The sequence below is a fragment of the Colius striatus genome, chromosome 3, assembly GCF_028858725.1.
Source record: "Colius striatus isolate bColStr4 chromosome 3, bColStr4.1.hap1, whole genome shotgun sequence".
NCBI classification, from domain to species: Eukaryota; Metazoa; Chordata; class Aves; order Coliiformes; family Coliidae; genus Colius; species Colius striatus.
In genome coordinates this window covers 24539647-24566454 of record NC_084761.1, presented here as the reverse complement: position 1 = coordinate 24566454, position 26808 = coordinate 24539647, and the positions used below count along the sequence as shown (strand labels likewise).

Genomic DNA, 26808 nt, shown 5'->3' with positions numbered 1-26808 from the left:
TCCTCACAAAACCCTTAGTCAGCTGTCAAAACAGATTTTGACAGTTATAATTCATTGAAGTCCAGTACTGCAATACTTGTCTGTGTATGCTTTTATCTGTTAATATCACTACACTGACGTTTACCATGTGCTCTATGTAGCATAAAATTCTTATAAAACATAGAAAGTCCCTCTTCTAGATTACTAACAAAGTAAAACAGACAGATAAAGGCCATGCACCACACACACAAAAATCCTGCCTTTCAGTCTACTTTGCACCTCTGTCATCTGGTCTTATATGGAAAGGAAGAAAACAGCTGGGGATATATATGTGTTCAGTGCAGGATGTATTGAGAAGCCAGGCCGTAGTCTGCAAGCACTCAGCTGTCCTTGCAGGCTGGCCCATGCTGTGTCACATTTCATTTCCTCAAGGGTGCTCATGTGATTATTTGAGCCGTGAGAACACCACAAGAACTTCTATTTCCACATAACTATTTTACTTGGGAAATAAATAAAATTAAAATAAATTCAATAAGCTCAAATAAAAAATTATATGTTTTTTTCTTTGGGTTTCTAAAAAGAGATCAGACTTTGCAGCCGGAAAGCAGGAATGTCAGCCACAGCCGGTAGCTTGCAAGCAGCTGGAAGGAGTTTTAGGCTCATCAAGAGTCTCCTTAATATTGTTGTTCCAAACTGGAACAGTTTAGCAAAATTATGTGCTTATTTCCGTATCATTGTCCTCATGTACCTAGCTCTTTCTGGCAGCTTTGTTCTCACACAGTTTGATTCTCTCCTGGTCTAAAATCTATGCTGAAGGTCTTAAAAAGTAAGATGCCACAACAGCTAACGTGCAGGTAGCCATGCTTGGCTGTTGAGCACTTGTATACAGCACTGATGGCATTTTAAATCCCAAGGTATTGAACTCACTGCTTTAAGACATGAACAGAGACACCTACATCCATACCATTCAGGCATTAAATCCCTGTTATACTCCAGAACTTCCTATTGCTGAACTCCCTCAGTGTACCCCCTCTACGAGCTTGGCCGTGCTTAGGGATGAGCTAGCCACCTGTTTCCACAGAATCATAGAATGGTTGGGGGTTGGAAGGGACCTTTAGAGATCATCTAGTCCAACCCCCTGCAGAAGCAGGTCCACCTAGATTGGGTTACATAGGAACATGTCCAGGGCTGAGTGTCTGAGTTTCTCCTTCTGGATGAGCCCACAGGCCAGTAGCAAGGTACGTGCTGTTTTTAGATGCTCACATTATCCATTTGGGCGCAAAGACACCAAATCAAGTTTGCCACACTTGAGAATCTGGCAATGTCTCTTGCAGCCCACAGCACGCTCATAACTCATTCTCTCTCATAGGACATGGTCATAAGCTGCCTGAAGTAGCTGTGTGAGTCTCATGGCTACAGAAAGCCATGATAGATTAAAAATCAGCTTCCCAGTGGTTTAGAAGACTAGACACAACACTAAAAACAAGTGACTCATCTGATGTAATTTAATTATGGCAGAAACTTTTTCTATAGCCTAAGTCAAATCACATAATGTTTCCACTTTGTTATAGCCATCTGTAGCTTAAGACTGTTCTCACTGATCTAATGGGGGGTCACTGATTAATAGAAAAGCTTTTAAGAGACACAAGTGGTATTTGGATTCCAACAAAAATTGTTTTATTTTGTCATTTGTACTGTTTTTACAGCAGCACATGAAGATGCAGCTATGCTAAAGGCTGTAGAAACACATGGCTGTGGGCAACCCCTGACTCAGAAACCTAACAGTGTGCAACCTGCCAGTGATGAAATGTAAGTATCAATTTCAGAAACAGAGCACCAAGTGTGAAAAGATACGTGGCTATGACAATCTGGACCTGTTAACTTGTGGATCACTCACTGTTTTCCTGAGAAATACAGCTTAATTTCTTCAGGAAGGCAGGAGATGCTGACCCCAAGCTATCTGACAGGAGGATCTAAAAATGCATTCCACTGATTTGCTTTAATACATTTCTTTTTTTATTTACAAGACAGAAACTAGTTATCTAGTTTTGGCAACTGGTAAGGATTTGAAGGCTCCAGGTTCTCAGGTCAGTCAATGGTTAAAAAAAAAAAAAAAAAAGAGATGAGGTAGCATGAATAGCCACTGCGGGGAACACCTCTTCATCAGATAGCAGCTGATCTGGAATCAGCTATGGTACGTTGGGAACACACTCATTCAGACTCTCTTGGCTGAACAAATGTCTACACCACAGTTGTCTTGAGAGACAGGTATGAAAACTGAAAGAGAAAATGGAAGGATCCTGAGTATGCCAAAACCCTTAGGAAAAAAAAAATCAAATGGGATCCAGAAATAGACATGCACTCATGTGTAACAACTTCTTTTCAATCTGACTGTCTTCACGTTTTGTTCTTGAGTATATTGAAAATGGTGTACAAGGCTAATATATTAATTCAGCAGTGCAGCAGTTAGCCTTAGTTACAAACTAATCTCTTACACATCTTCCTTGCTTGTTCAGAACAGTGAAGATTTTCTGGTTATAACTTTAGGATTTAATAGCAATGCTATACACAAGTAATCTCTCTATTGAACTTGTTTACGGTTTAATTTTTTGTTGATCGTTCACAATCACAGATTAACACTTGCATTCCTAAAAAATGCACTTGGCGTGCATTCCTAAAATACTCTGGAAGTATTTTTTATGCCCACTACATAACACTTCAGTGATATATTCTGTGTTTACCTGTAGGCTCTATATTGGACTGGGTACAAACCTCTATTTCCTCATCTCCTTCCATTAATTAAAAAAATATATGAATCTTGAAGACATACTCACTCAAGAAAGAGATATATTTGAAGCACAGCTTTGAGTACAAAGAAGTCTTGACTCCAGCTGTGGTCTTTAGGAAGTAATGGAAACTATTTTCATTCATAATTATTTTCCAGAATCAGTGATGCAAATAGAATACCAATGATGTTTGTTATGGTGAGTAAATTAGAACACAGTTTTATTAAAAGATGGTTCCTCCTAATGAGTCAAAAAGAGTTATTTTTATTAGAATTTATTCAGTTAAGTACAGTGTAAGCTGGGTCAAATGAACACCTCATTTTCCAAAAATCTTTTCAACATAGATCAATAGGAAATGTTTGCCAGCTTAATTACCTTGGGGTCTTGACCAGATCAAGTCATCTATTACTCTAAGTAAATAATATCAGTTAAAGTGTATAATTTTAGATGTATACAATGTTTTAATGGTTTAGCACTGGCTATGTTTATTACTTTCACCTATTGGTAGCAGGACTGCATTGTGATACACATTTTGTGGGTACCTTAGTGTACATTAGATGCTCCACAGAGTTTCCAGGGCAGTGATTAACAGGGGTTTTATTCATTATGGTAAGACAGAAAACAATGAAATTAACTGCATATATTGTTTTGTGAATGTTATATCCTGGGTTATGAGGATTTCATACTGATAATAACAAACAGTACTAGAAAGATTAAGCAGCTCCATGAGACTGAAATATTCCTTAAGTGATCTATCAAAGAAGAAATTCATATGTTCACTACTAAGTTTTCAATACATCAGGAAGTAAAATAATACCTGTTTAACAGGTATTAACCCTATACTTTGGTATGATAAAATTAAAGAGAACCAAACTAAGAAAACCATGTCTTGAAATCCCACACGAGTTCCTGAACACAGAGGAGAAGCAAGCATTGTTCCATTATTTAATAAGGAAGCTGCAGATCATTTTGCCTGACATCAATGTCAGGAAAACTGATGGAGACTCTGGTACAGGAAGAAATCAGTGTACAATTAAAGGATGATAGTACAAGTAATGCCAGTCAACACAGAAAATTAGTTTTGTCAGAAAAAAAACACCTTCCTATTTTCCCATAAGATTACGAATTAGCTTGAGAAAGTAAACTTCTGTAAGCTTTCTGTAGGGCTTTGGCTCACAACTTTACAGCATTTTTGGTCAAAAACCCAAAAATGCGTATTATTAGTGTCATCCATACTAAATGAATCCAAATCATACTGAATGATCTGAACAAAAAGACAAAATTATTGCTAGGAGAAGGTGCAAATGATAAAAAGGATAAATAATGGGAAAAGCAGACCTGTAATATAGACAAAGATCACTTAGGAAGGCCTGGACCCTATTTTAACACAGAGAAGACAATGTTGTTAAAAGAACACAGAAAACTGGTCCTATGTCCAAGATAGAAAACGATTTTGTGAAAAACAGTGACTCTGAAAAGGAACAGTAATAGTAGACCCAAGCAGACTGGTGTTCTCAGAGAAAAAGCTATTCTTATTGTACAGGCTAGGGGATAGCTGGTAGGAGTTGTTGGTACTATTAGACCTCTTTGGAGTTTCCCAGAGATAATTACTGGGAAAATGTGATGAAAAAAAATCCGCAGAAAACTGAGGGCTTCACTGAGAAAAACAACACTAAGAATTTGTGATGGCAGAGAGCTTTTAGAAACTCCATTTCCTAGGTCAGTATGTAAGAAGTGAGTATGTAATACAATCATGGCATAATGTCCCTACTTAGACTGGGGCTGCATCTGCATATTCCCTGAAAGTGTGCTTTTAGCACATGGGCACCGGAAGCCTTAGCTAGCTAAACCAGTAAGAACACTGAGAAGTCTACCAACAGTTTCACCTACCTGCATCATATCCAGTCATTGCCCAGACTTGTGTCCTTCAGCAAATCTGCACTGAGCTTGATGAGGCCAAGTACACATTGGAGGACAGGCAAAGAACTAAAAATAACCTTGATAAAGTGGAGAAATGGATTGCAAGCACAGGTTGGAATTAAAAAGTCTCAGGAGCAAGAAAGTATAATTAGGCAGAAGTAAGCAGGTGCACAGGCACCACCTGACTACATGACAAATATTTAGAAGAAAGGAACAGAGCACAGTCAGTCACCACAAGTCAACAATATCAGGCTGTTGTCAAGAAGGCATATCTAAGCATGACTGTATTAGCAGGAACATAGCCTGAAAGGTACTCAAAATATTCCTTCCACTTAATTTCGTACTGATATGCGTTCCACTGGATTACTTGATCCTAGTTTGGTGAGACACCGCAGGAATGGTAGAGGCAGTCTGGGAAACATCCAAAGTGGAAAAGACTGATCAGAGGACTGAAAAACCTGATGTTCAAGGAAGAATTGAAACATGTGGCACTACTTAGCTTGAAGGAGAGAAGTCTGAGAAAGAGATACTTGGTAACGTTCTTCAAATTTATCCCGAGACTTCCAGTAGAAAGTAGAAAAGATTAAAATTCAAGCATACTGGTTGGCTGACATACTAAACGCTAATATGTTAAACTCAAATTCTAAATTACATTTTTCAAGAGATAACGTTAGACAGTATTTTCCAGGCAAATGTCTGTGTATTACAAACTAATTTGAGAAGCTGCTTCTTTCCTGAGGTTAACAAAAATTTTGTGTGGTACTTTGGTTAATGCAAGTGCTCAATCACATTCAAATCAAAACAGGAGGAAGCTACTATTTTCCGTGGCTTCCTGTAGGACAGATGCAATCTTACCCCAGAGGAGAAGGCAGGTTATGCAATGAGAGAGCAACTCTGCACTGCTATGTTTATTTAGGAAGCATTTCCAGGAATTATTTGAAAAAGATGAAGAGAATAAACTGATAAGACATTCTCATAATTTAGAATTTTCATGACAATTAACAATCAGTTTTCAAATTAATTTGTGTTTTGGTTGCTATTTCACTCTCTTTATGCAACTTAAATAATGGAAGGGAAATGGAAACTTGCTTTACTAATGTTAGGATTCTTCCACTGCATGTGTGTTTGTATGTGTGTGCAAAAGTGCTGGCTAATAAAGAAGTGGAATAGTTTCCTCTACCTTATCATATTCTAGCCTCACTGGCAATACAGCACAGCCCTAAGCTTGTTTTAGGAGCCAAAATGGACCAACTGTTTTCCATATTTAAGAGATGGTAGATAGACAGCCAATTCTCACTTCTTAGCAAAGCTAAATGCTGCTCCAATTCATCTAATGAGTAAGTCAGACAAATAAGTCAATTATGGTGACATTTGAAACCTTATTTTCTTCTCTTTTAAAGAAAAATGATACCGAAAGAAATTACTTTCAAATAAGTTTAAATCAATAAAAGAATTCTTTGAGCATAAAATATCACATACATAGTTCTTCTCTGATTGCAGACTTCCATGCTTGTCCTTACTAATTATCATGAGTTTGCAGCATTTCTAATTTATGTACACTGAACATACACACACAAAAAAAAAAAACCAAACACCTTTCTTGTCACCTTACATGACAATATTTGGAAAACATACAAATGAAAGACTTCAGCCAAAAAGCTTGTCTGTCAACCAGTCCTGCTATAGAATTATCTCTTGCTGGAAAGCACCCTGGCTTCTATACTGAGCTCTCAAGCATACTGCTTTGCCACAAGCAGTGTTTGGTCTTGAACTGGATATATTTGTATGTCATTAATACAAATCCTTCTCAGGTTTATAGCTACTGCCCATCAATTCTGACATTTGACTTCTGGAAACAAACTGGAAAGCTGGGCATAAGCTAAGATACACAGAGTTTTTCAGAACACTTTGGAAGCCAGAATTATGGAAGACTTTTTCCACTTTTACTATTTGCTTCTCTGTTATGCTTGGCCTTCATCCCCTCCTGTCACCTTAAAAATGAAAACAGCATGTTCATTATTATTCATGGAAATTCATTGGATACACAGAAATTATCCTTTTTTTCCCCCAACTGTTCCATTTTTATTTCTTTTTGGGCAAGTGTATGCTATTCTTTGCTTGAGTAACAATCCTCTGAACTGCTGCTTTGCCGCTGAATTCTCAGGAAGATCACAATTTGCATTGGCTTTACTGATTCTTATCTGGAGGCTAAATAATGGTGTGGCTGTTAATCCCGAGCAAAGTGCCAGTACTGTCACACTGCCCAGCTTCCCCCTCCTTTGATACACTCTCATCCATAGACTGGGCCAGCCTGGGCAGCTGCCCACAGTAGCGGCAGCTTCACCCACAGGTCCCAGTACCTAGTGGCCTGAAGTACAGGGGTGATGTATGCTTCTCAGCTAGCTGAGTATATAATGTTAGATGTTTGCAGTGCTCAGTACAATATCTGTTCTTGACTGTGGCTTACTGGATGTTACTACAGTATAAATGCTTATTTCTATTAGTGCTACTCCTAATTACATGAAATGAGATGCTGCGTATTGTAGCTGACATAATTTCATTGACCATTACCTTGTTATTCTCCTATGAGACAGAGAGAAAATCCTATCTTACTTTTTAAATACCAGTAATTATATTATATATTTTTATTCATCCTTTTGTAAACAAACTCTTTCTGACTCTTTACAGAAAAGATATTTTCATATGTTTGGTCATTCTTACTTTTCACATCTAGATCACATATGATAATTTTGCAGTGGCTTTTTGAGATGGGATGATCAATATTCCTTATGATACCACACAGGGAATGGCATTTCAGATACTTATAAAATCTGCACTTGATAATTGTATGATTTATATTTCTGTAATACTTCTGAAGCATTCTAACATCATGTTACTTTTCAAGAGCTTTTCCTAGCTTAGTTTTTATTGCCATGTCTACTGTAGCCTCAAAATCCTTTTTCATGAAATGAAATGGTTAATTTAGAAATCTATGAGTCACATGACAGTTTATTTTTTCTATCATACTACACTTTCCAGATTTTGACACTAAACATCAGCTTCATTTACTGCCACAGTGTCTGATTATGCAGTTCGCTTGGCAATTCGGTATTTCCCTGATGGAAGATTTCTCTTTGACTTGAATAGCAGCTTGACTCTTGGCACCTGTCTTAACTGGTTTATACTTTACCTTCACGTTTGCTCTTCGGTCACTATGCACATTTCTCTTGAGATTCCTTTTATAACAGAGTAATGTTTCAGTAAAACTTCCGTTTTTGTGTGCCTCGTATGACACACAAACTCATAGCCAAAAGACACACAAGTTCAAGTGAGTTTTATGCACAGATGGGAGACAAAACACAGAAAACTTCTCCTCTGAGCTCATGGACAGGCTCTTAATAGCTTTGCTGTGAAGTTCCTGCTGCTGCCCCTTCTCAGGCTGCAGAATCCCACCTCTGTATATATTGAATCTCTGTAAGATGAGTTTATATAAGCACTGAAAAGCAGATGCTAAGGTGTACAGGGATGCCTACTCTATCTGAAGTTTGCATACACTGAAAGGCGATATAAGAGTAGAGGAAAACATTTAATATGACTTTTCTCAATTGATTACATGTGAGACTGCTTTTAAAGACACTGCGTACCCCTTTCCCCAGAAACATGCTATTATTTGTTATTCATGTCTTACCTTCAAAGATCCTGCCTGTGATGATGACACACGGAACCATATGTGGGCATCACACTTTGTGCAAGGTCTTTTGTGAATGCAGATTACAAATTATTATAAATGTGTGCACATGCCTCTCTTAGAACAAAACTATGATACATGTTTGTAATGCTCAGCATTAAACAGAACCTCAGTCCTAGCTATCCAATATCAGAGAGAGTAGGAGCTGTGAGTCTGGAGCATCTTCAAAGCTAGACTGTGCTTATTAAATGTTAAAAATGGATCTGAAAGCCTCACTGTAGCCATGAAGGATTGAAAAGCCAGGGCTTAGCACTCATATCCAGGTTGATGTCTATCAAAGATCATATATTGACATTCATCAGTATAATTCTCCAAAATGACTTCCGATTTACCACTTTTTTTGAAGCAGGCTGAAGCAGGCCGTACCCTAAAAGGAAAATAGATGTGAAGAGGGGGCTGGGGAGAGAAAAATCCCTTTGCCAGACTCCGAGAGAACAATTTTCTTTTTCATCGCTTTTCCCCAGCCCCGTGGGGACCTCCTAGGCCGACCACCCCGGGTCAACCTCGGCAAAGAGCTGCCAGCCCCGGGGCCGCGCACACAATCGCCTCCTTCTGCCTACCTCCCGCCCGCCCTCCCCCGCCGCCGCCGCCGCCGCAGCGCTGGGGACCGCCAGCGGCTGGTCCAGGGGCTTCGGCTCGTGCCCCCGCGGCGGGGCCGGGCCGGGCCGGGCCGGGCGGGCCGGGGCGGGGCCGGGGCGCGGCAGCCCCCCGGGGCGCTGCGGGGCCGCGTCGGAGGTGGAGCCGGCTGCTAGCCGCGGGACAGGCAGCGGGGCGGGAGATGCGCTGAGGTGCCGCCGGGGCTTTCCTGCCGCCCGCACACCTGGGAGCGGGGCGAAGGCGAGGGGGCGAGGGCACCGGCAGCAGGAGGAGGGCCAGGGTGGGGGGAAACCGACAGCAACGGAGGCGGCGGCAGAAGGAGGCAGAGCGGCGGCAGGAGCGGCGCCGCGGAGCATGGAGCGCAACTGCCCCCCCCCGCCGGAGCAGGAAGCGGTGGAAGCGTGGCTGGACGATCACGGAGACTTTACCCACTCGTACTTTGTTAGGAAAGCTACGAGGTAAGACCAGAACGGCGGCGGATAGAGGCAGATCCTTTCTTCCCAGCAAAAGGTCGCTCTTCCATCCCCATTTGCTGTCTCCAACGAAAATAAAAAAAGCGACACTCCTCCCCCCCCACCGTCCCGGCCACCGCCGCCCCCTCCCCCCGCTTCCCCCTTCGAGGAGGACAGACCGAAAGCAAGAAGCCGCAGCTCCGCTGGGCCGCCGCCGGACCGCCCCGCAGGCGCTTCCCCGCGGTCTTTCCCCCGGCCCGCTGCCGCTCTGGTGCGGCGGAGCGTCAGCCCGGCGCTCGCCGGTGTGTGAGGCTGTCCCAGCCCCGGAGCTCACTGCCCTGGGCTTTCATATCTTTATTTTTGTGTTTCCTCCTGGTTTAAAACAGACGTAGTCAACTTCTGCTGAGTAACAAACAGTATGTTTTTCCCTGCCCTGCGAACTATACAGGAAAACACTAAAGCCTCGGTTAACATCTAATCTCTTTGGGAGGGCGGGTTATGCCATCACTTAATTCATCTCAAAGTACTGCTCTTGAAGAGCTCAATCGCCCTGTCGGCTTGTCACCCTTCTGACACCTCGGCGGCCACCGGACAGAGAGAGCGAGGACTTAAGAGCCGAGGGGGCAGACGAGCAGCGAGCGGCCGTTACAGCCGTACGTGGGTGCATCCGAGACTAGAGCTCCGCCCCAGGAAGGGGACGCGGGGCTCTGTCCCGTGGGGCGGACCCTTCAGGCTGCCACGACCGGAGCGCAGATGCTGAAGGGCGCGGGCTCTTGTTGCTGGGGGGCTGCGGGGGTGCCGCCCCGGGGGAAGAGCAGCGAGCAGGGAGCCGCATTCCCCCGGGCGGCAGCAAGCGCGGCGGCAGCGGGGGCAGCCTCCCCGGCAGGGGGCGGCGCGGGGCCGGCGGGTGCAGGCTGCCCGGCAGGGGGCAGCGCGGGGCCGCCCGAGGTGCCGAGTGTCCCGACTGCGCCGCTGGCCGGGGGCGGCTGCTCCGCGCTCGCCGGTTCTCGCTGTCGGCTCTTCCTAAAGCACCTAATGTAAAGACCTGAAGAGCTCATCCGGGCTTTGAGGTTTTTTTTCCTCTCCTTCCCCTGGCTTGACATGCTGCCTTTTGGAGATAAGACGAGGTATTTGCTCACCGTTGTCACACTTCGGCAGTTGGACTTAAAGTTGAAATCGAGTAAATTCGGCTATTTTTAGAAGTGGAGTCAGGTTTCAATTTTGAATACTTTCCGATAAACAAAGCCGTGGGGATGCAGAGTACAAGCGATCTGCAGCTCCCACGGTATATCTTAGTGGAGGGAGAGCTTGGGTTAGTAAGTCCTGTGGTTTGTTCCTCGGATGCGCCGTCTCTGCGGGCTCGCTTCTCTCCGCTCCAGGGCCGCTTGCACCATCTGCTTACCGCTGCTGATTTACTTCTTTCCCAAGTCACTTAGCAGGGATGGATGCATTCTGAATGAGGCTTTGCTGCTGCTCCTCTCTGCATGGGATGGGGCGGTAAGAAGAGAAATCCCCATTAATAATTGATTCGCAGTGAGCTAGAAAGCTTCAGGGGTCACCTGCTATCTTGTGACCATCTGTCAGGCAGTCTCCTTTCTTCTACTGCTTCTCTTCCTTAGGTTCACTTAACAGAAAAGTAATAAAAATGCCTCTAAAAATGTCTTTCAAATGTTGATTTTTTTTTTTTTTTTAAAGAAAGACTGTGCATATGTGTCGGATGCATAGATGGAAGCAGTTAATTTTGATGTTCTCTAGCCAACTAGTGTGTGGTGTATAACTGAAGTGTAGCCTGTTTGCCCAGGAAATAGGGTGTTAGCAGCTTTAAGAAGTACTGTTTTATTAGTTCAGCCTGTCACACTTCCTTTGGAAACTGGAAGTAGTATTGAACAAATAGGAATGCTAATTAATAGTAACTGCTGTGTCAGATTTGTTTTCCCCATGGAGAAGCTTGGTTAGTCTTTTGGGGGGAGGCTTCTTTTTTTTTTCCTTCTTAATTCTGAGACAGAGTTTTCTGTTTGTGTGGGTCTGAAATAGGCAGCAGTTCACAAAATACGATTCAGTCTTCTCTCCGTGATGCATTTAGAAAAGGTTCTGCAGAAAAACTGTTTGAGTTCTTGCTTGGCAACCATTCTGTGAGTTTTTTGCAGTGATGGAAACATTGCATTTGTTGCAAAACTCTCTTCTCTGGTGTCTTGCATGGAATAGATTGTGTTTTTTTATGGTGTATAAATAGAAAACAGAAAACAGTAACTATATAATAAGGAATACCTCTTTTATGTGTAAGTCTGTACTTGAAAAGGCAAATGAGAAGTTACTTGACTGTATGTTGGTTTGAATTTTATTCATTAACATGATATCCCGTAAACCTGAGCAGTTTGAAAGAACTGACATAATTTGTAGGAAGGTTTTATGTTCTACATCCTAGTATTATTTAGAGCTTGAAAAGTGAAAAACTCTAAAATATAAAGCCCTGCTTCGTTTTAGTTGAATCTTTGTTCAACAGCAGTACATTGAACAAATCCCTTGCTCCTAATCTTTTGTTACTTAGCATTATATTTACTCCATCAAGTAAAGTAGCATTCCTTGAACTAGTTTCAACTATTTTCTAATCTGAATTTACTGCTTCTCATTTTTTGTTCTGCTTCCAAAACTCTCACAGGTCCTAAAAGCAACAGACCAAATAGTTAATCTGTTATCTTGTGGAGCACAGAGGCACATTCTACTTCAAATTGCGAGGCACAATTGCTAATGGATAGTTTCTGTATTTGTTTCTCAAATATTTATAGACGGGAATAGAAAAAGATCACCAGCTCAACCATTTATTATTGAATAATATGAGCCCTTTCCACTGATAGCAATGAGCTTTGAGTCAGAACCTAACAATTTTACGACAGGTATTAAATAATGTATCTATTTTTTTCCTCTGCAGTTAATTAATTCCTATAGTGTTTTACACAGTAGTTCTTCTGGTAATTCTCACCAAAAAAAAGTTTCATTAGGTGTCTAAATAATACTTATGGTCTTATGCCTGCAGATTTGTTTTGTTGTTCTTTTTGAAGTATGGGAGTCGCATCAGCTCGTATAGTCATTGAATAGTTGCCTCCTGTTCTATTTTGCATAGATCAGTTTGATAATAGCGTCCGTTTTCATGGTTTAAATAAAAAATTGTATTTTCTGGCAAGGTGGTACTTAAAAAGAAAATGTTTCTTTTTATTACAGTTGGTTTGTATTGTATTAACTGTTGTTCAATACACTAGTTATACAACTGTTGAAGTTGTTAGGCTGCCCAGCCCATACTCTGGATTCTTGGGAACAAGCACTACTGCAGGTTGTCCACTTAACAACTTTGTTCCTGCTTTCCTCTTCTCCCCTAAAAAGTATTGTAGGAGATAAGTAAACAACTGGCTTACACATTGTATTTTGATCCTGCAATGCCTTGAGGTTGATTGCATCTACCAGCAGGCCACATTACTTCCTTCTTCAAGTCTTTGATGGCGCAGTGGACTGACATATTGTGCAGTAAAGCTGTGTGAACTGACTTCCACTTGTACACTGACTTCCACCTGTACAGCGCAGGGTTGCAGTCCTACAAGTGTGTAATCCAGGTGAATAGTTTTAAATTGCTCCTGCCTTTGAGTAAATAAACTGTGATCCCATGAGTAGGAAGCTACAGAATCAGTTATTTATTTGGCATCAGAGAGACAAGTGGTATACAGAGATAATATAAATAGTTGTTATCCATGAAGTGTTTTTACAGTATGATCAAAGTTCAGAAAAACAAAGGGGAAGTGTGTCACCAGCATACTCAGGGATGAAATTACTTTGGTTCCTTTAGTTCTACTGGTTGACAGACTTTCTAGTTTGAGAGTTTGTTGCTGCACACTTAAGGGTTCAAGAGTTTCTAAATGCCTCTTACTAAATGAAAGCTCTTTTTAAAAATCTTCTTTATTTATTTTCCCGCTTTCAAAGTTTTAGAATTGCCTTTCATGTTCTGCCTTCCCAGAAAGCAGAAATATTTTGAAGTAAAATGAGTCTTCTCTTAGATTGGATTTTATGTTTACTCAGACTGTTGTTAAAGACTCTTTGTAGCTGCTGCTACAAATATAATTGTTCTAACTAGATGTTATAAAGGCATAATCTACATCCTTTTTTGTCTCTAAATTATACTGCATTTATGGCTCAATTTCTTACCCTTTTTGTCTTCCTGAAGTTTTCTCTTTTATGTTCCTTTAAAAGAAACCAAAATCCCTGCATTGTCACGTTCAAACATCATACGTATTTTAACCCCCTATGGAATACTTCTGTATTTCTAACTTCCTGTCTCTCTCTACTCTTAAAAATACGGGAGAGATTATCTCTTAGTGCTCTTTGTGATCAGAAGTAGCAGACTGACAAAAGAGCCAAAGTAAAAATTCTCCACTTGGTTAGAGGGAACTGCATTGTTCCAGGTTTTTCTCTGGTTTCCTAAGTGTATAGCATGATAGATTGCAGAATCACAGATTAACCCAAGTCTTCCATGCCTGTCATTGGAAATAAGATTTTTTTTTTACTAATACCTCTTGGCTTATTAGCAAGGTTGGGAAATATTTACAAATGAATGAAAGTGGGGTTGCATTTAGAAAAATAAATGTCCTTAACAGCATGGTACTTCATAGTGCTTCACTGAGGATTCCTAAAGTGCCATTTACAGGGAAACTGTACTTTGCTGGCATTCAGAGATTGCACAACTTGAATATAGCAACTACATGTATTACTTTGAAAAATCTCTAGTATAGTTGGGAATTTTTTCTTTTTGGTGGCTGGTGGACAATCAGTTCATAATGTGCTGCCTGCAGTACTAAATTACTTAGAACATTTGCCTTCTCATCTCCGTATCTAGAGGACTTCTAAAAACTTTTCTTTTTAGTCATCTAGTTAATGTTTAATCTCATAAATATTATACGTAAAGTGTATTATGTCATTGTTTTGTTTGGTAATATATATGTGCTTATTTTTTTTTTTAATTTAAAGGAAATTAATTTTTGGAGCAAGTGTATGAAAACTCAGATTTTCCAAGAGAGAGCTACTGAAAATGTTCTGCATTGAAACGTGCTTTGGCCTGTGTTTTTTCTTTAGAAGATATTACTAACATGCAAAAAATAATAATCCTAAAAATATAGATAAATTAGTCATATTCATCCTAACATGACCTTGCTAAGTAGGCAGAGGCTTTTAAACTTCTATGATGTAAAGACCCCTACCAGTTTCCCCGTGGAGGCATAGAATCCTATATGAATTCCATGACTATGTGGAAAGAGGATAACTTTTCTAAGTTACCTTGTGTGAAGCATTTACAAGACTTAAGACCCACTGATTCTTTTGGATTATGGCTTGAAAACCACAGTGGTATTAACGCAGGGATCAGAATATTTTCTCCCACTTACTTGGCTTTATTAGATGTTTACAGAGCTTTTCTAAGAATTGAGTACAGAAAAAAACCATTGATTTCTATGAAATCTTGGAAAGTTTGCTTGTTACTCTAATGATCTCTGTAGTTGTCCCACCTAAAAATAATGTATCCTTATACTTTTCTTGATAACTGCAAAGTATTAAGATCATCTTAAAATATTTTAAACTCCTGACTCAAAAGGCACTCAGGAAAGTAAAGAATGTTACCCACATTCATGAAGTTGTAAATGTGATTAAGTATTTTTGGCATTTGTCCTTGGAAATAAAGCTAGATATATGTCAGAGTATTTTGGAAACAATGTCTAAACCAGTAATTACTCTAGACTGAAGGAACTGTCATTTCAGAAACAATAAAAAATCACTTAGTAGCAATTTACACTTGTAATTCCCAAAAAGCTATAACCTGAACTCCTACAGAGTCTTTGGTTTGAAGACAAACTAGTTGGCCAGATAGTACTTAGCAGCTACAAGTAGAATGTGCTTTTACTAAGTACTGTTTGCCCTAGGTAATAAACAAACCAGTGTGCACAACATGTTAATTGAAATGTAACTATTAAACTTTAGAGGACAGTTAAAAAGTAAGATGGGGTGAACATCTGTAACAGTTAACATATCTTTTTGCCTCCTTTTGTTTAAGGGTAATTTTATTGTCATATTACAGTACTTTTCATAATGCCAATAGGCATTTGAAACCTCATTTCCATTTTTTAGGTTGTACTAGGAAGACTTTAGAGAACAGGGTCAAATTTCTGGTAACTGGGAAGAAAAGTGAAGCTGAGGCATACATTGCCTCTGCAGGAGACAAGAAAGTTTTATTTATAAATTCTGTAAGTTTATGGAAGTTTTATGTTGGGCATATGTTGAAGCATCCCATGAGGAGAAAGTCGGTATTTTTTTACAAAGGACAGTGACTACATGTATAAAATAAAAATACCAATTTTGAAGCTGAAATGAGACTTCCATAGTATGTAGATATTATGCAAGCTCTCTGCACAAGGATAAAATTAATGGTATATCACCTATGATATCTGCAGATCAAATAAAGCACATCATAGCTTATGTTCATGCTTTTTTGCATGTTAGATTAAAGCCGAATTGTGTGGGAATATAACTGCAATCCAGAATTTAAAACAAAGTAATTTTAGAGAATACATTCCTGACTTGAACTAATATGCTACCACCTATTTTCATTTTCACCATTAAAGAGGAAGCATTTTTCTTCTGTGATGAATAAATATAATTCATAAAGCCACTGAATACAAGTCTCTGTTTTCCTTACTGGCAAAGAAACATACATAAATTTACATGGAATGCTTTCTCATTTATATTATTTACTTGAAGAAAAGGAGAAAAAAAGAGCATCAAATACAAAGGGAGCAATTTACAAAGTGCCAGAAAAGAAGCCCTACTCAAATGGTCCTTGTGAATAATTCAGTGGTTGTAATTTCACATTAAGTCTGGGACTGAAAATATAGCCACAACAAAAAATTGCTTTGTTAAAGATATATATTTTCCCATTTATTTCTGCATTATGGTGAACTCATACAGTGAACCCCAGCACAGAGAGACATCTCAAAACCTCTGCACCACTTCAGACCTACTTAACCCCTATTTTAGGAATTTTAAGTGCAATTGAAGTGATCTCCAGGCAGGTGTGATCTTAACTTTTATTCCATCTCTCACCAAAGTCAATGGCACTGTGATATTACTTTCCACAACAAAATCATTAGGTACATCGGTTGGGGTTTTTTTGAGCTTGGGACAAGAAGTAAACATTTGGATGAGAAATAAAGGTCACGTTTTAGGATTTGACTTTCAGTCCCTGAGGATTTATTTTGTCTTTCTTTATACTGTGAATAGAAAGTCTTTTCCCTAGGGGAAAGCATTCTTGTGAGAAGTTAATCTTGCAGTTTGGTTGTTAAAGAAAACTTGTAAATAGCCAAGAATAACCTGTTAGTGTTAGTCCTCCATTTTGAATACCATTGCTTCCAATAATGAAGCAACCTCTGCTGCTTTTTTTTTTTTTTTTTTAAATATGAGCATTCAGACAAGATTTACATTATTTCATAGTTTAAAAAGTTATTTCACTCTTTGCACGGTATGAATCAAGAATTAGAGTTCTCAATTTAGATCAGTATATAAGCAGAAGTCAGTCGGGCCACTTAATATGTTTGAAGTTAAATATATGCTTACATATTTTGACTGCATTATGAAAAAAAATTGGCACTAACTTTAAGTCATACTTCAAAAACTGTTTGCTACCACTGTTAGAAATAGCATCTCTAGTGGCTGTAATTGGAAAGGATTTAAAGAAAAACAACTATTGTCTTTGTCAATCTACTTTTTTGGTTAGTTTGAAAACACTTCTTTACAGTCAGTTTACTGTTTCCATCTCTTGAGGTCCTTCACAATGTATTTAAATCTTTCCATGACCAGAAAGAAAATAAAAACATTTAGAACATGACTGTGAAATAGGAAGTACCAGAAAGAAAAATGGGAAAGCAAGTATAATATCCAAGTGACTTTGACTTTCAAAATCAAATTGTTAAAGCTGCGTAGTTTGAATTGTTGCTAATGTTTTATAGAATAATTTAAATTATTTATATGTCTAAATTATGTCAAGATGTGGGAGAAAAATTTGAAGACATCTAGTGGTTATTTTAAGGAAAGCAATAGGTAAAATAGTTACAAAGCTTGGCTTGAAATACTGTTGATTTCAATACTAGCAGGATTAAGCCACGAGAATTCAGATACTTGGAAGCTGTCATTTTCTAGTAGGCAACTTTGGATTGAACCCCTCTCCTGAAGTGTATTATCAGTAAGTGCTGGTTTGAATGAACAGTCCACATAACTACTAAAACATTACATGTTGTATATATGAAAGATTTATAAGCAGTAGAGAAAATAGGAATTATCTGTTTTTTCACTGAAGACTACTCATGACTCCATACTGTTACGAAAGAGTAATTACTATTTATTTTATACTATCGTTGTTGTATCTTACTTTTTTGCTCTGCTTTTGCACATTTTGTCCAAAGATACCAAATACTTGTTGAATGGTCACATTGGTGTAGCCATACATAATACAGCATGGTTACATGTATGAGCGAGACAGTTATCTGGCTGTTACACTTTAAACGTCCTCACTGGTTGGGTGGTTTGTTTTTTGTCTTTGTGTTGGTTTTTTTTGAAAAGTATGGTGTGTATTTTGAAGAGAATCACAATGAAACAAAGATGAGTAAAACGAATAATTTAACATTCCCAGTGTAGAGTAGAATAGTAATTACTGTCAGGTCAGCATGCTTTGATACATACAGCACAGGAAAAAAAGCAAGGTTTTCTCCAGGTCTTATGTCTTCATGTCGGCATGTACCCTTCTGCATGACCTGTCTCAAGCCATGTTGCTTCCTTGTGCCTGTCTTTTCTCACCTACTGATTTTATCTTTTTGTTGCATATTCATATTTTAAACTTCTTGCTTTAGAGACAGGTCTACTTCCTGTACAGTGTTCATTGTCAAAGAGTCTTAAGTTCTTCTGAAGTTCCTGAGTTTCCATGTAATGCAGATAATGTGTACTTGTTGATAAGTGATTGCATAAGGGAGGATCACACAGTCATTTATTTTCTTTGAATGTTTTACCTGCTATTGTATTTGCACCCTCTTCTCATGCCTATCTCTTCAATATTCCTCTCCAATTTGAAGTCACCAGCCATATTCAGCAGTCACTATTGTCATGCTCCTTTGAAACATTGTGTTTGGCTGACAGAAGTAACTAAAAATGGTTATGTCATATTCCACTATTCTTGTTGATGAACTCTGGAATAAATTATAGCTTTCTCGAGTGGAGACTCATACTGCAGTAAAGGATGCATGCAGCTTGTGAAGCCTGTAATTCCTCAATATGCAGTGATGGCTAGGCTGGGATGGAGAAATTGCATTGGTTTTAACTATCTGTGTAAATCACCACAAATCAGTATCTGCTCCTGTTTCATACATTCCCTTCTACAGCAGAGATCTTGTCCATATGATCTGCTTCTGACAATGCCAATGCTTACTGAAGACTGTTCACATGAATAGTCAACAAGTGTTTGTTTCTTCCTGTAGTCCCTTCAAAATGACATCTTATACATAGCACTTGTTAGTAATTTCCAGTGGCTTCTAGTGTCTGGTATTGGATATCTGTTGAGCTAATTCTTTGCTAAGAAGTTGTGTGAGCAATAATAGTCTTCTTGACATGTATTGTTAAAGAGGATTGAGTGTCAACAAGCAAATGCGTGTCAAGACTGATAAATTTAAATACAATTAGAATACATTGGTTAATGTGAAATGCTAGTTTTTCCACCTATGTGTCTAACTGTGTGATTAAAAGGAGCTAAACAGTTTTCTTGTTGGAAGAGACATTCAGTAAAGATCAGTGAACACTGATCTGATTCCAAATGAATTTGAACAGCTTTCTTGTTGCCCAAATGTTTGAAGTTGAAAACCATCTTTTGAACAGTATAGTTAAGGATTTGTTGTTGTTATTAACCTACAGAGCTTTTTGAGAATTGGACGCTACATTGGCAAGTTATTGGACCATCATCTAAGAGACATTAAATGGAATAGAAATATGTTACTCAGTTATGCAGCTCCACATATAGTCCTGTTCAATGTCAAAGTGCTTCTTAAATAGTGCAGATACCTAATAAGTAGTCATCTTTTAAAGAAAGGTAATTACTTTCACGCGAAAGATTTTACAGTTATATTCCACAACCCTCAATAACTTCCATGAGACAGATGAATGAATGCATGTGTTAGGTAGTAAAAGGCAAGAGGAAAAACTATATTATCTCAGGCAGTGTGAAAACTGGTATTAAAATTCAGAATACATTGTTCTTACTGATTACTATTAATACATTATCAAGGCCTGGGGTCATCATTACATAACACTTCAAAATAAATAAATTGGCAGGTTTCAGCTGATAAACCAAATTTCTGCTGTAGTTTTGCTTTGTCCACAAAGGCTACCTGATTCTTTCTCTGCCTTGTATCTTACATAAACACATCCGTGTACGTAATTCAGCATGAAATGGAGCTAGGTGAAATAAGCGTGCTTTATTATTATTTTATTTATTTTTTTTGTATTTTTTATTTATTTATTCCTCATGTAAATAAGCAGTGAATCAGATTACTCTACAAATTGCTGTCACTCAACAATAGTACAGGTTCCCATCTGTGAATTTTCAAACATGCCTAGACAAAGTACACAGCTTCCTATGCCTAATTCTTGTTAAAGAACACTCTCCATCTCACACTAGATTATTATAATTACTTTAATATCTTATTTTACATTAACATCATTCCTTTGTATTAAAAAATCAAGTCAGCACACACAGTCATGAAACTGGGTCAAGTCACAAGTCTTTTAAAACTTGATAGTTCTATATCTATATTCTTGTGTCTGAGGCTTTTAATGCACCCAGCTCATATTTTCAGGTTCTTTTCTGCAGCTTGAGTGCTAGATGCTAAATTTTTATTAGATAAAACTAAATTTCCAGGTAATTTATTTTCTTGAGGAGAACAGAAGACAAAAACAATGCACATATAGTATAACACATACAGTGACAAGAGTTAGCAGCACTGATTTTAGAGGTTGCACTGTGTTTACTTACAATTTTTTTCATTTTTAGCTTTTTATTTTTCTTAAGGATACTTTTGGTCATTTTCATCACAAATTTTTATTCTGTTTTCTCATTCAGCTTAACAAATAAAAATTCCAAGTGTTATCAAGCACTACCTTCTTATTTCGACTCTCACTGAAACAGCTTTTGCAAATGTGATAATTGCCCAATGCAAATTATATTATGCACTTTCAATATTTATCCTGTTTAAGTACTAAAAAATAATCTTGTCAAAGGCAACGTTCTAATAATATACTAATTGTTCTTTATGGTACTTCACTGGAAAAAACACTTGGATGAGGTAACTCAAAAAAAAAAAGCATATGAATGCTGTAATAAATAAGGATCACTGGTAGTTCTTACTAATACACTTAAAAAGCAGAGCTTACATTAAAAATAAGTAGCCAAACCATGAACCAAAACTCTTTCAGGATACCAATGGAATTTCATTATGTTCTCTGGCACCATGTTTCTAGTAATTGGACTAGCTATGGATTGCTGGAAAAATTATAATAGGTGTTGATTAAGGTATATTAGTGCTACAGCAAGCACTGTTCCAGGAGCTTCATGGGAAATGTAAAAACATGGGATGAAACTCTAACTTTGTGGAACTCAGGGGTGAAACTCCCACCACCTTAATTGCTTCCAACTTTTCATTCAGTGGTCTTGGACTCTCATCATAAGAAGATTCACACATGTCCTCTGTGACCACGCTGATCATAGAACCTTAAAGACCATTGGGGCTATAAATCATAATAATCATGTATTTAAGGTTTTGTTTGATCAGGACTTCAGTATACATAGAGAAGCCAAAATACAGAGTAGTCTATCATCCATTTATTTGGATTTGAACTGGTGTGAATAAGAGAAGAATTTGGTTTTACAGTGCTACATTGAATGATATGTACCTCAGTCAGACACAGTTTTTCAAGAGGAAAAAATTACCAGGTAGCTCCCACTGAAGTGTGACAGGTGCAGTAAACTTTTCTTTGCCTATGTGCTCCCTCTACACTCACAATATTTCCTAAAGAAATTAAATTTTCCGTAGCTTGTTTGCCTAACATTCAGGTTCCCAAATGATGTGTCATTGCAAAATCTGAAAAACTCTTTCAGACTTTCATAATACAAGACAAATAAGTTTCTCAGTTTGGATTTTTTGCTAGTAAAAATAATATTGGTGGATTTTTTATTTTAATTGATTACTTTACTTTGAATTAATGTTCAATTACACTTACAGTATTGCATTCTACAACATGGGTGAAGCTGTTCTGTAAAGAAAAAAAGGCTTTTCATGTTAAACATATATGGATGCATGTAACCGATCAGTGGCTGACTAACCTGACTAATTTCCATGGTTTCATTCAGCTTCTCCCTTGAAATTCCTGTGGTCTGCTGAGCAAATAAAAAATATCCCAAATTTAAAACATGACCATCATGAAAGGTTTCCAAAAGATCAGAGTATTTAATGGGATTTTTGCTGTTCATAGGCCTACACATTATGTAATTCAGAAAAAAAACATTTCTTCTGAGAGTAGATCATATGCTGTGAGGTATCCTCAACACTGAGTAAACTAAATAAAAAGCCCTGTATTTTTTTTAAAGAAACAACATCAAAAACCAGCCAAACAAAAAACCCAGCAGATTTTGGACAAAATTATAGTGATAAGAAAAAGTATACTGATGTTATTGATGATCTGTGTGCTGATGGATAATTCAATATGTGCTGTATTTAATGGGGACGTTAGGATTGGCATTCTAGTGCTAGGTTAATCTGAGAATCTCAGTTAAATGCTAGAGATGCACGACATTTTAAAATTAATGGTAAATTTTTCAAAAACGTAATTTTGAAGGTATTCCACATGTTAGGTTGAGTTAGGCAATGAGTTTCATCTGCAAGGAAAGGAAATAGGAGAGATGTGTGAAAACAATCTGTCCTTTCATTATTTTGAAGGGAGCTGAAATAGAAATATTCATGTTTCTTTCTGACAGTTTTTAAGCAAAACTTATATGCTTTGAGTGGAAATAGCATTTTTCATTCTCTGAGAGAGCAGGGGAAGTGAACTTCAAAATTATGTATATGCTATGTAAAAACAGGAGGAGCTGCAGGTGATTTGACAGAGAATTAAAGTTCAAATTTACCTTTTAAAAAGTTAGAAATTGTCTAGAAAAACATAATTAAACACAAAGGTTTGTCTTCACACAAATATATATAGCTTATAAAGAAATACAAATCCTAGGAAAGGAAAAAAAACAGAACTTTTCTTGCAATAAATTAACAGTGAAATCTTCTAATCTTCCACATTCTGAAAGCCACAGCATAAGCAGCCTTCCTCTGCCCTATTCAGGAATTTCCTTTAGGAAGAAATAGCTTCTTTTTATGAGGCATAAAAAGTTACCGCTTAATCTGCACTAAGTGCTGTGTAAATTTGAAGAATATTGATAGGAGCACTGAAGGTGCTCTCGTGTCCACTATACAAAAAGGTTTAAACTTATACTCTGTACTCTCCTCTTCAAATATATATTAACTTACATTGTATTTTTGTTTTACAGAGAAATGGTTAATGCATGGTTTGCTGAGAGAGTTCACACCATCCCAGTCTGTAAGGAGGGAACCAAGTCCCAGAGTGAATCCTGTGCTTGTCACCAGCCTGCCTGTGCTGAGAATACCAACTCTGGGACCCCAGCAAGGAAAATCTCTGCTTCTGAATTTGACAGACCCTTAAGGCCTATTTTTGTCAAGGACTCAGTAGGAGCAGTGAGCTTCCTCTCCGACTCTGAAAAGAAGGAACAGATGCCTCTGCAATCTCCAAGGATTGAGACTAGTGCAGGAGATCAGTGCTCAAGACTATTAGAACTTGTGAAAGATATCTCTAGTCACTTAGATGTCACAGCGCTTTGCCATAAAATTTTCCTACATATCCATGAGCTGATAGCAGCTGATCGCTATTCCCTGTTCTTGGTCTGTGAGGACAGCTCTAATGAGAAGTTTCTTGTAAGCAGGCTTTTTGATGTGGCAGAAGGCTCCACCCTGGAAGAAGCTTCCAACAACTGCATTCGCCTGGAGTGGAATAAGGGCATTGTGGGTCATGTAGCAGCTATAGGCCAGCCTCTGAACATCAAGAATGCATATGAGGTAAAGTAAGAAAATTTATGTCGAACAGTTCTTGAAAAAAGAAAAACTCTTGTCAGCTGTTGTATTGCCATTTTAGTATATGTATTTGGAGCTATATTGTCTTAAGCCAGTCAAGATACAAACCCGACATCATGGTTTTGGTTACAATACATGTACTATAGGTGAATGCATGCACAGAAACATGTAGCTATAACTAATACTAGATGTAGCTATAATTAATACTACAGGAATGCTAACATCAAAATAAATTATGCAAGTTTGACATTAGCAGTCAGATATCAGCCCCATCTTAACAAGCTATGTGCATACTACTATCTCCATTTCTAGCTCTAGACAATCAAATGTTTCCATTTCTGCTTGTATAAGGATGTAAGATACTTCTGCACCAAAATGAATGACATTGAAAGTGCAGTTGTCTGCAAAACTGGAGTCTTCTGACTGAAAATTCTCCAGAGAATTTTATTGTAAATGAGGCTCAAATAGTAGGAGCTGAATGAACGAGAGTGGGATGAGGGTTGGAACTGTATAGAGGTCACCCAAATGAAACAATACTCTGCAATTTCCATTATTTAATACAAGGACAGATGAAAAAAAGGATGAAAATCCAGCACTGGGAGAAGACATCTCTTACATCTCATCTTAACATCTCTTCATTTCAGGCTCTTTGGATATGCTGATATTGTGGTTGGAAATTAGGAATGATGGAAGTTTTAATGAATAACTTAATTGTTTAACTAATTAACAAAGTCACACAGAGCTGAAAATTCTGACTAATCATCTCTCAGTTAATCTGAGCATGTTTACACAATCAGGTAACATTACTGAGTAGATTTTTTAAGAAGCAAAAAAGAGCAGTATGACTTCGTATCATTTCATATGATGTATGAAACAAAATGTTTCCAGCAAGACATCACCTGCCCTTATAGTTTAAAAGTTCATTCTTGAATTTGGTCTATCATGCTGAACTTGAAACCTTTCAGAAAAGCTTGATTTATTTTAGTAAGATTAAAAAAAAATAAAAATCAGAGTTTTATAAAAAATATTCAGCTAAAAAAATGAAACAAGCAGTCTCAGTGAAAAACAAAAACACTAATGACGTTCATCAAACTTTGTTCATCTAGGGATGGTTAATCCATGTATACATTGATTGTAGTGATGATCCAGGCTAAAGAAAGGCTTGTTCTAGGGTCTAGGGTGTTTTTGTTCTTTCTGGCAGTTGTATTTATCCACAGGCAGTCATGTTCCACATAAAAGCTTTCTTGTTGTTTTAACACATTGATAGCAGAAGCTGGAACACAATAAGTTCCACTTAAATGTAAGAAAAAACTATTTCACTGTGAGGGTGAGGGAGCCCTGGCACAGGCTGCCCAGAGGGGTTGTGGAGTCTCCTTCCTTGGAGGTCTTCAAGACCCGCCTGGACATGTTCCTATGCAACCTGATCTAGTTTGACCTGCTTCTGCAGTGGGGTTAGACTAGATGATTTCTAAAGGTCCCTTCTAACCCCTACCATTCTATGATTCTATGATTAGCTAGTAATGGGACCTTTGGTACCCTGGGTAAGTTAGTTCAAATGTTGTACTTTTCTTAACCTTTAAACCAGGGAAGGAAAATAGCTAGTCAAATAACTATTTTTTTCCTTGTATCAGGATCCAAGATTCAATGCTGAAGTCGACCAGATCACAGGGTATAAGACTCAGAGTATTCTCTGTATGCCAATAAAGAATCATAGAGAAGAGGTAAGTTGCAGTATTTGGATCTCTTCGTGTTATACTGTTTCCAGCTATTCTGGTGCTTTAAGCTTTTACTAACTGGCAGTCACTATCTTACACTGTAAAACCATCTCCTCTTAAAAAAGACTGCTTATGTCTGCTTGGACTTTAATTTTATCTTATATAGTTCAGTAATGTAAGCCAAAGGGAATTAATTGTTATGAAGAGTTTCATTCCAGATGCAGAGACAGAATATCTGTATTTAACTCTAGAAGTACTGTTCTGGTTCCCATATCAAGTATCTGTCAGCACTGAAGTTCTCTGTGTAATTGTTGGTCAATCTCAGTGCATACTTATATTACAATTAAGAGTTACTGTACTTCAGCTTAGCCACATTATTCAGAGGACACTAACTGGGTGTTATCATTGTCTAAAAGGCTGTTTTTTACATTCTATTAGCTCATAAGTAATAAATTCGGAAACATGTTAAGTGCTTAATATTACGCATTGAAAAACACATGTTGTTGAGTCATCCACAAATCATATAACTTAAATCACTCTTAATTTAAAACAACATGAATCTGCTTATTGAACTCTTGTACATATTTCCTGTCCATGCTACTTCTCACAGAAGTGCTTGCTTCCTGTCTGATGCTGCTGGAGTAGGGAGGATTCTTAATACGGACTAATGATATCTTCTTGCACTGAGTAGTGGAAGAGCGAATTCAGTATAGTCAATGAAAGCAGATGAATGGAGAAAATGGGAGATACGCTATTTTACTTAGGGGGCAGGTAAAGTAAGTTTGAGGTTTTTGATCCTGAACATAATATCCTTCAGCCACATCACCATTTCTTAGAATACTCACAAAGTATAAGGCTTTGTTAGAAGTATGTTGGAGCCTGTAATTCCTTTACTGTTCAGGCTATTTATGGTTTGCTTCCAGAAAGCTCAAATTAAGAAAAAAAAAAAATGCTGCCAAGATTGGTCTGAAGGCATCATACCTTCTTTTTCTTGCTTTTCCATCTTTTACTCCACTTACGGAATGTGTCACCTTGACTCTTACTGAACCTTGTACGTTGAACCTGTATCTGACACAGATGATCAGCCAGAATTTCCTTTCTTCATTTGCTGCTAATTGTGGTGTAAAATATTTTTTCAGTTCTTTCAAGAACAGCCCTTGATCCTTTCCTACTCCCATTCCTGCTTAAAAGTCATCCCCTTTCTAACCAACCCCAGCCACTGCTGGCCCTGGGCCATCTGGTGAGCACAGCAGATGTGTGAAGGGCTGTCAGGGACCAGCGGTCCATATCAGGCTGATTCAAGGGTTTCAATTTCACCCAAGCCATCCTTTTTTTTTCTTTTCTTCCAAGTGAAAA

At 38.3% G+C, this 26808-nt stretch overlaps 1 protein-coding gene across 5 annotated transcripts in view; it reads left to right on the top strand.

The window, feature by feature from the left end:
* The window catches only part of PDE5A (phosphodiesterase 5A), a 134156-nt gene that overhangs the window by 55885 nt on the left and 51463 nt on the right, over positions 1-26808 (top strand). For 2 of the 5 annotated variants that reach the window (XM_061993936.1, XM_061993935.1), the window contains 3 exons: positions 1686-1788; positions 23140-23722; positions 25369-25458. In XM_061993936.1, coding sequence (XP_061849920.1) covers positions 1706-1788; positions 23140-23722; positions 25369-25458 — 756 coding nt within the window. In that variant the 5' untranslated portion in view covers positions 1686-1705. Of the gene's footprint in view, positions 1-1685; positions 1789-9155; positions 9489-10389; positions 10610-23139; positions 23723-25368; positions 25459-26808 lie in introns of those variants that run through there. The other 3 variants (XM_061993934.1, XM_061993932.1, XM_061993937.1) reach the window with 2 other exon arrangements.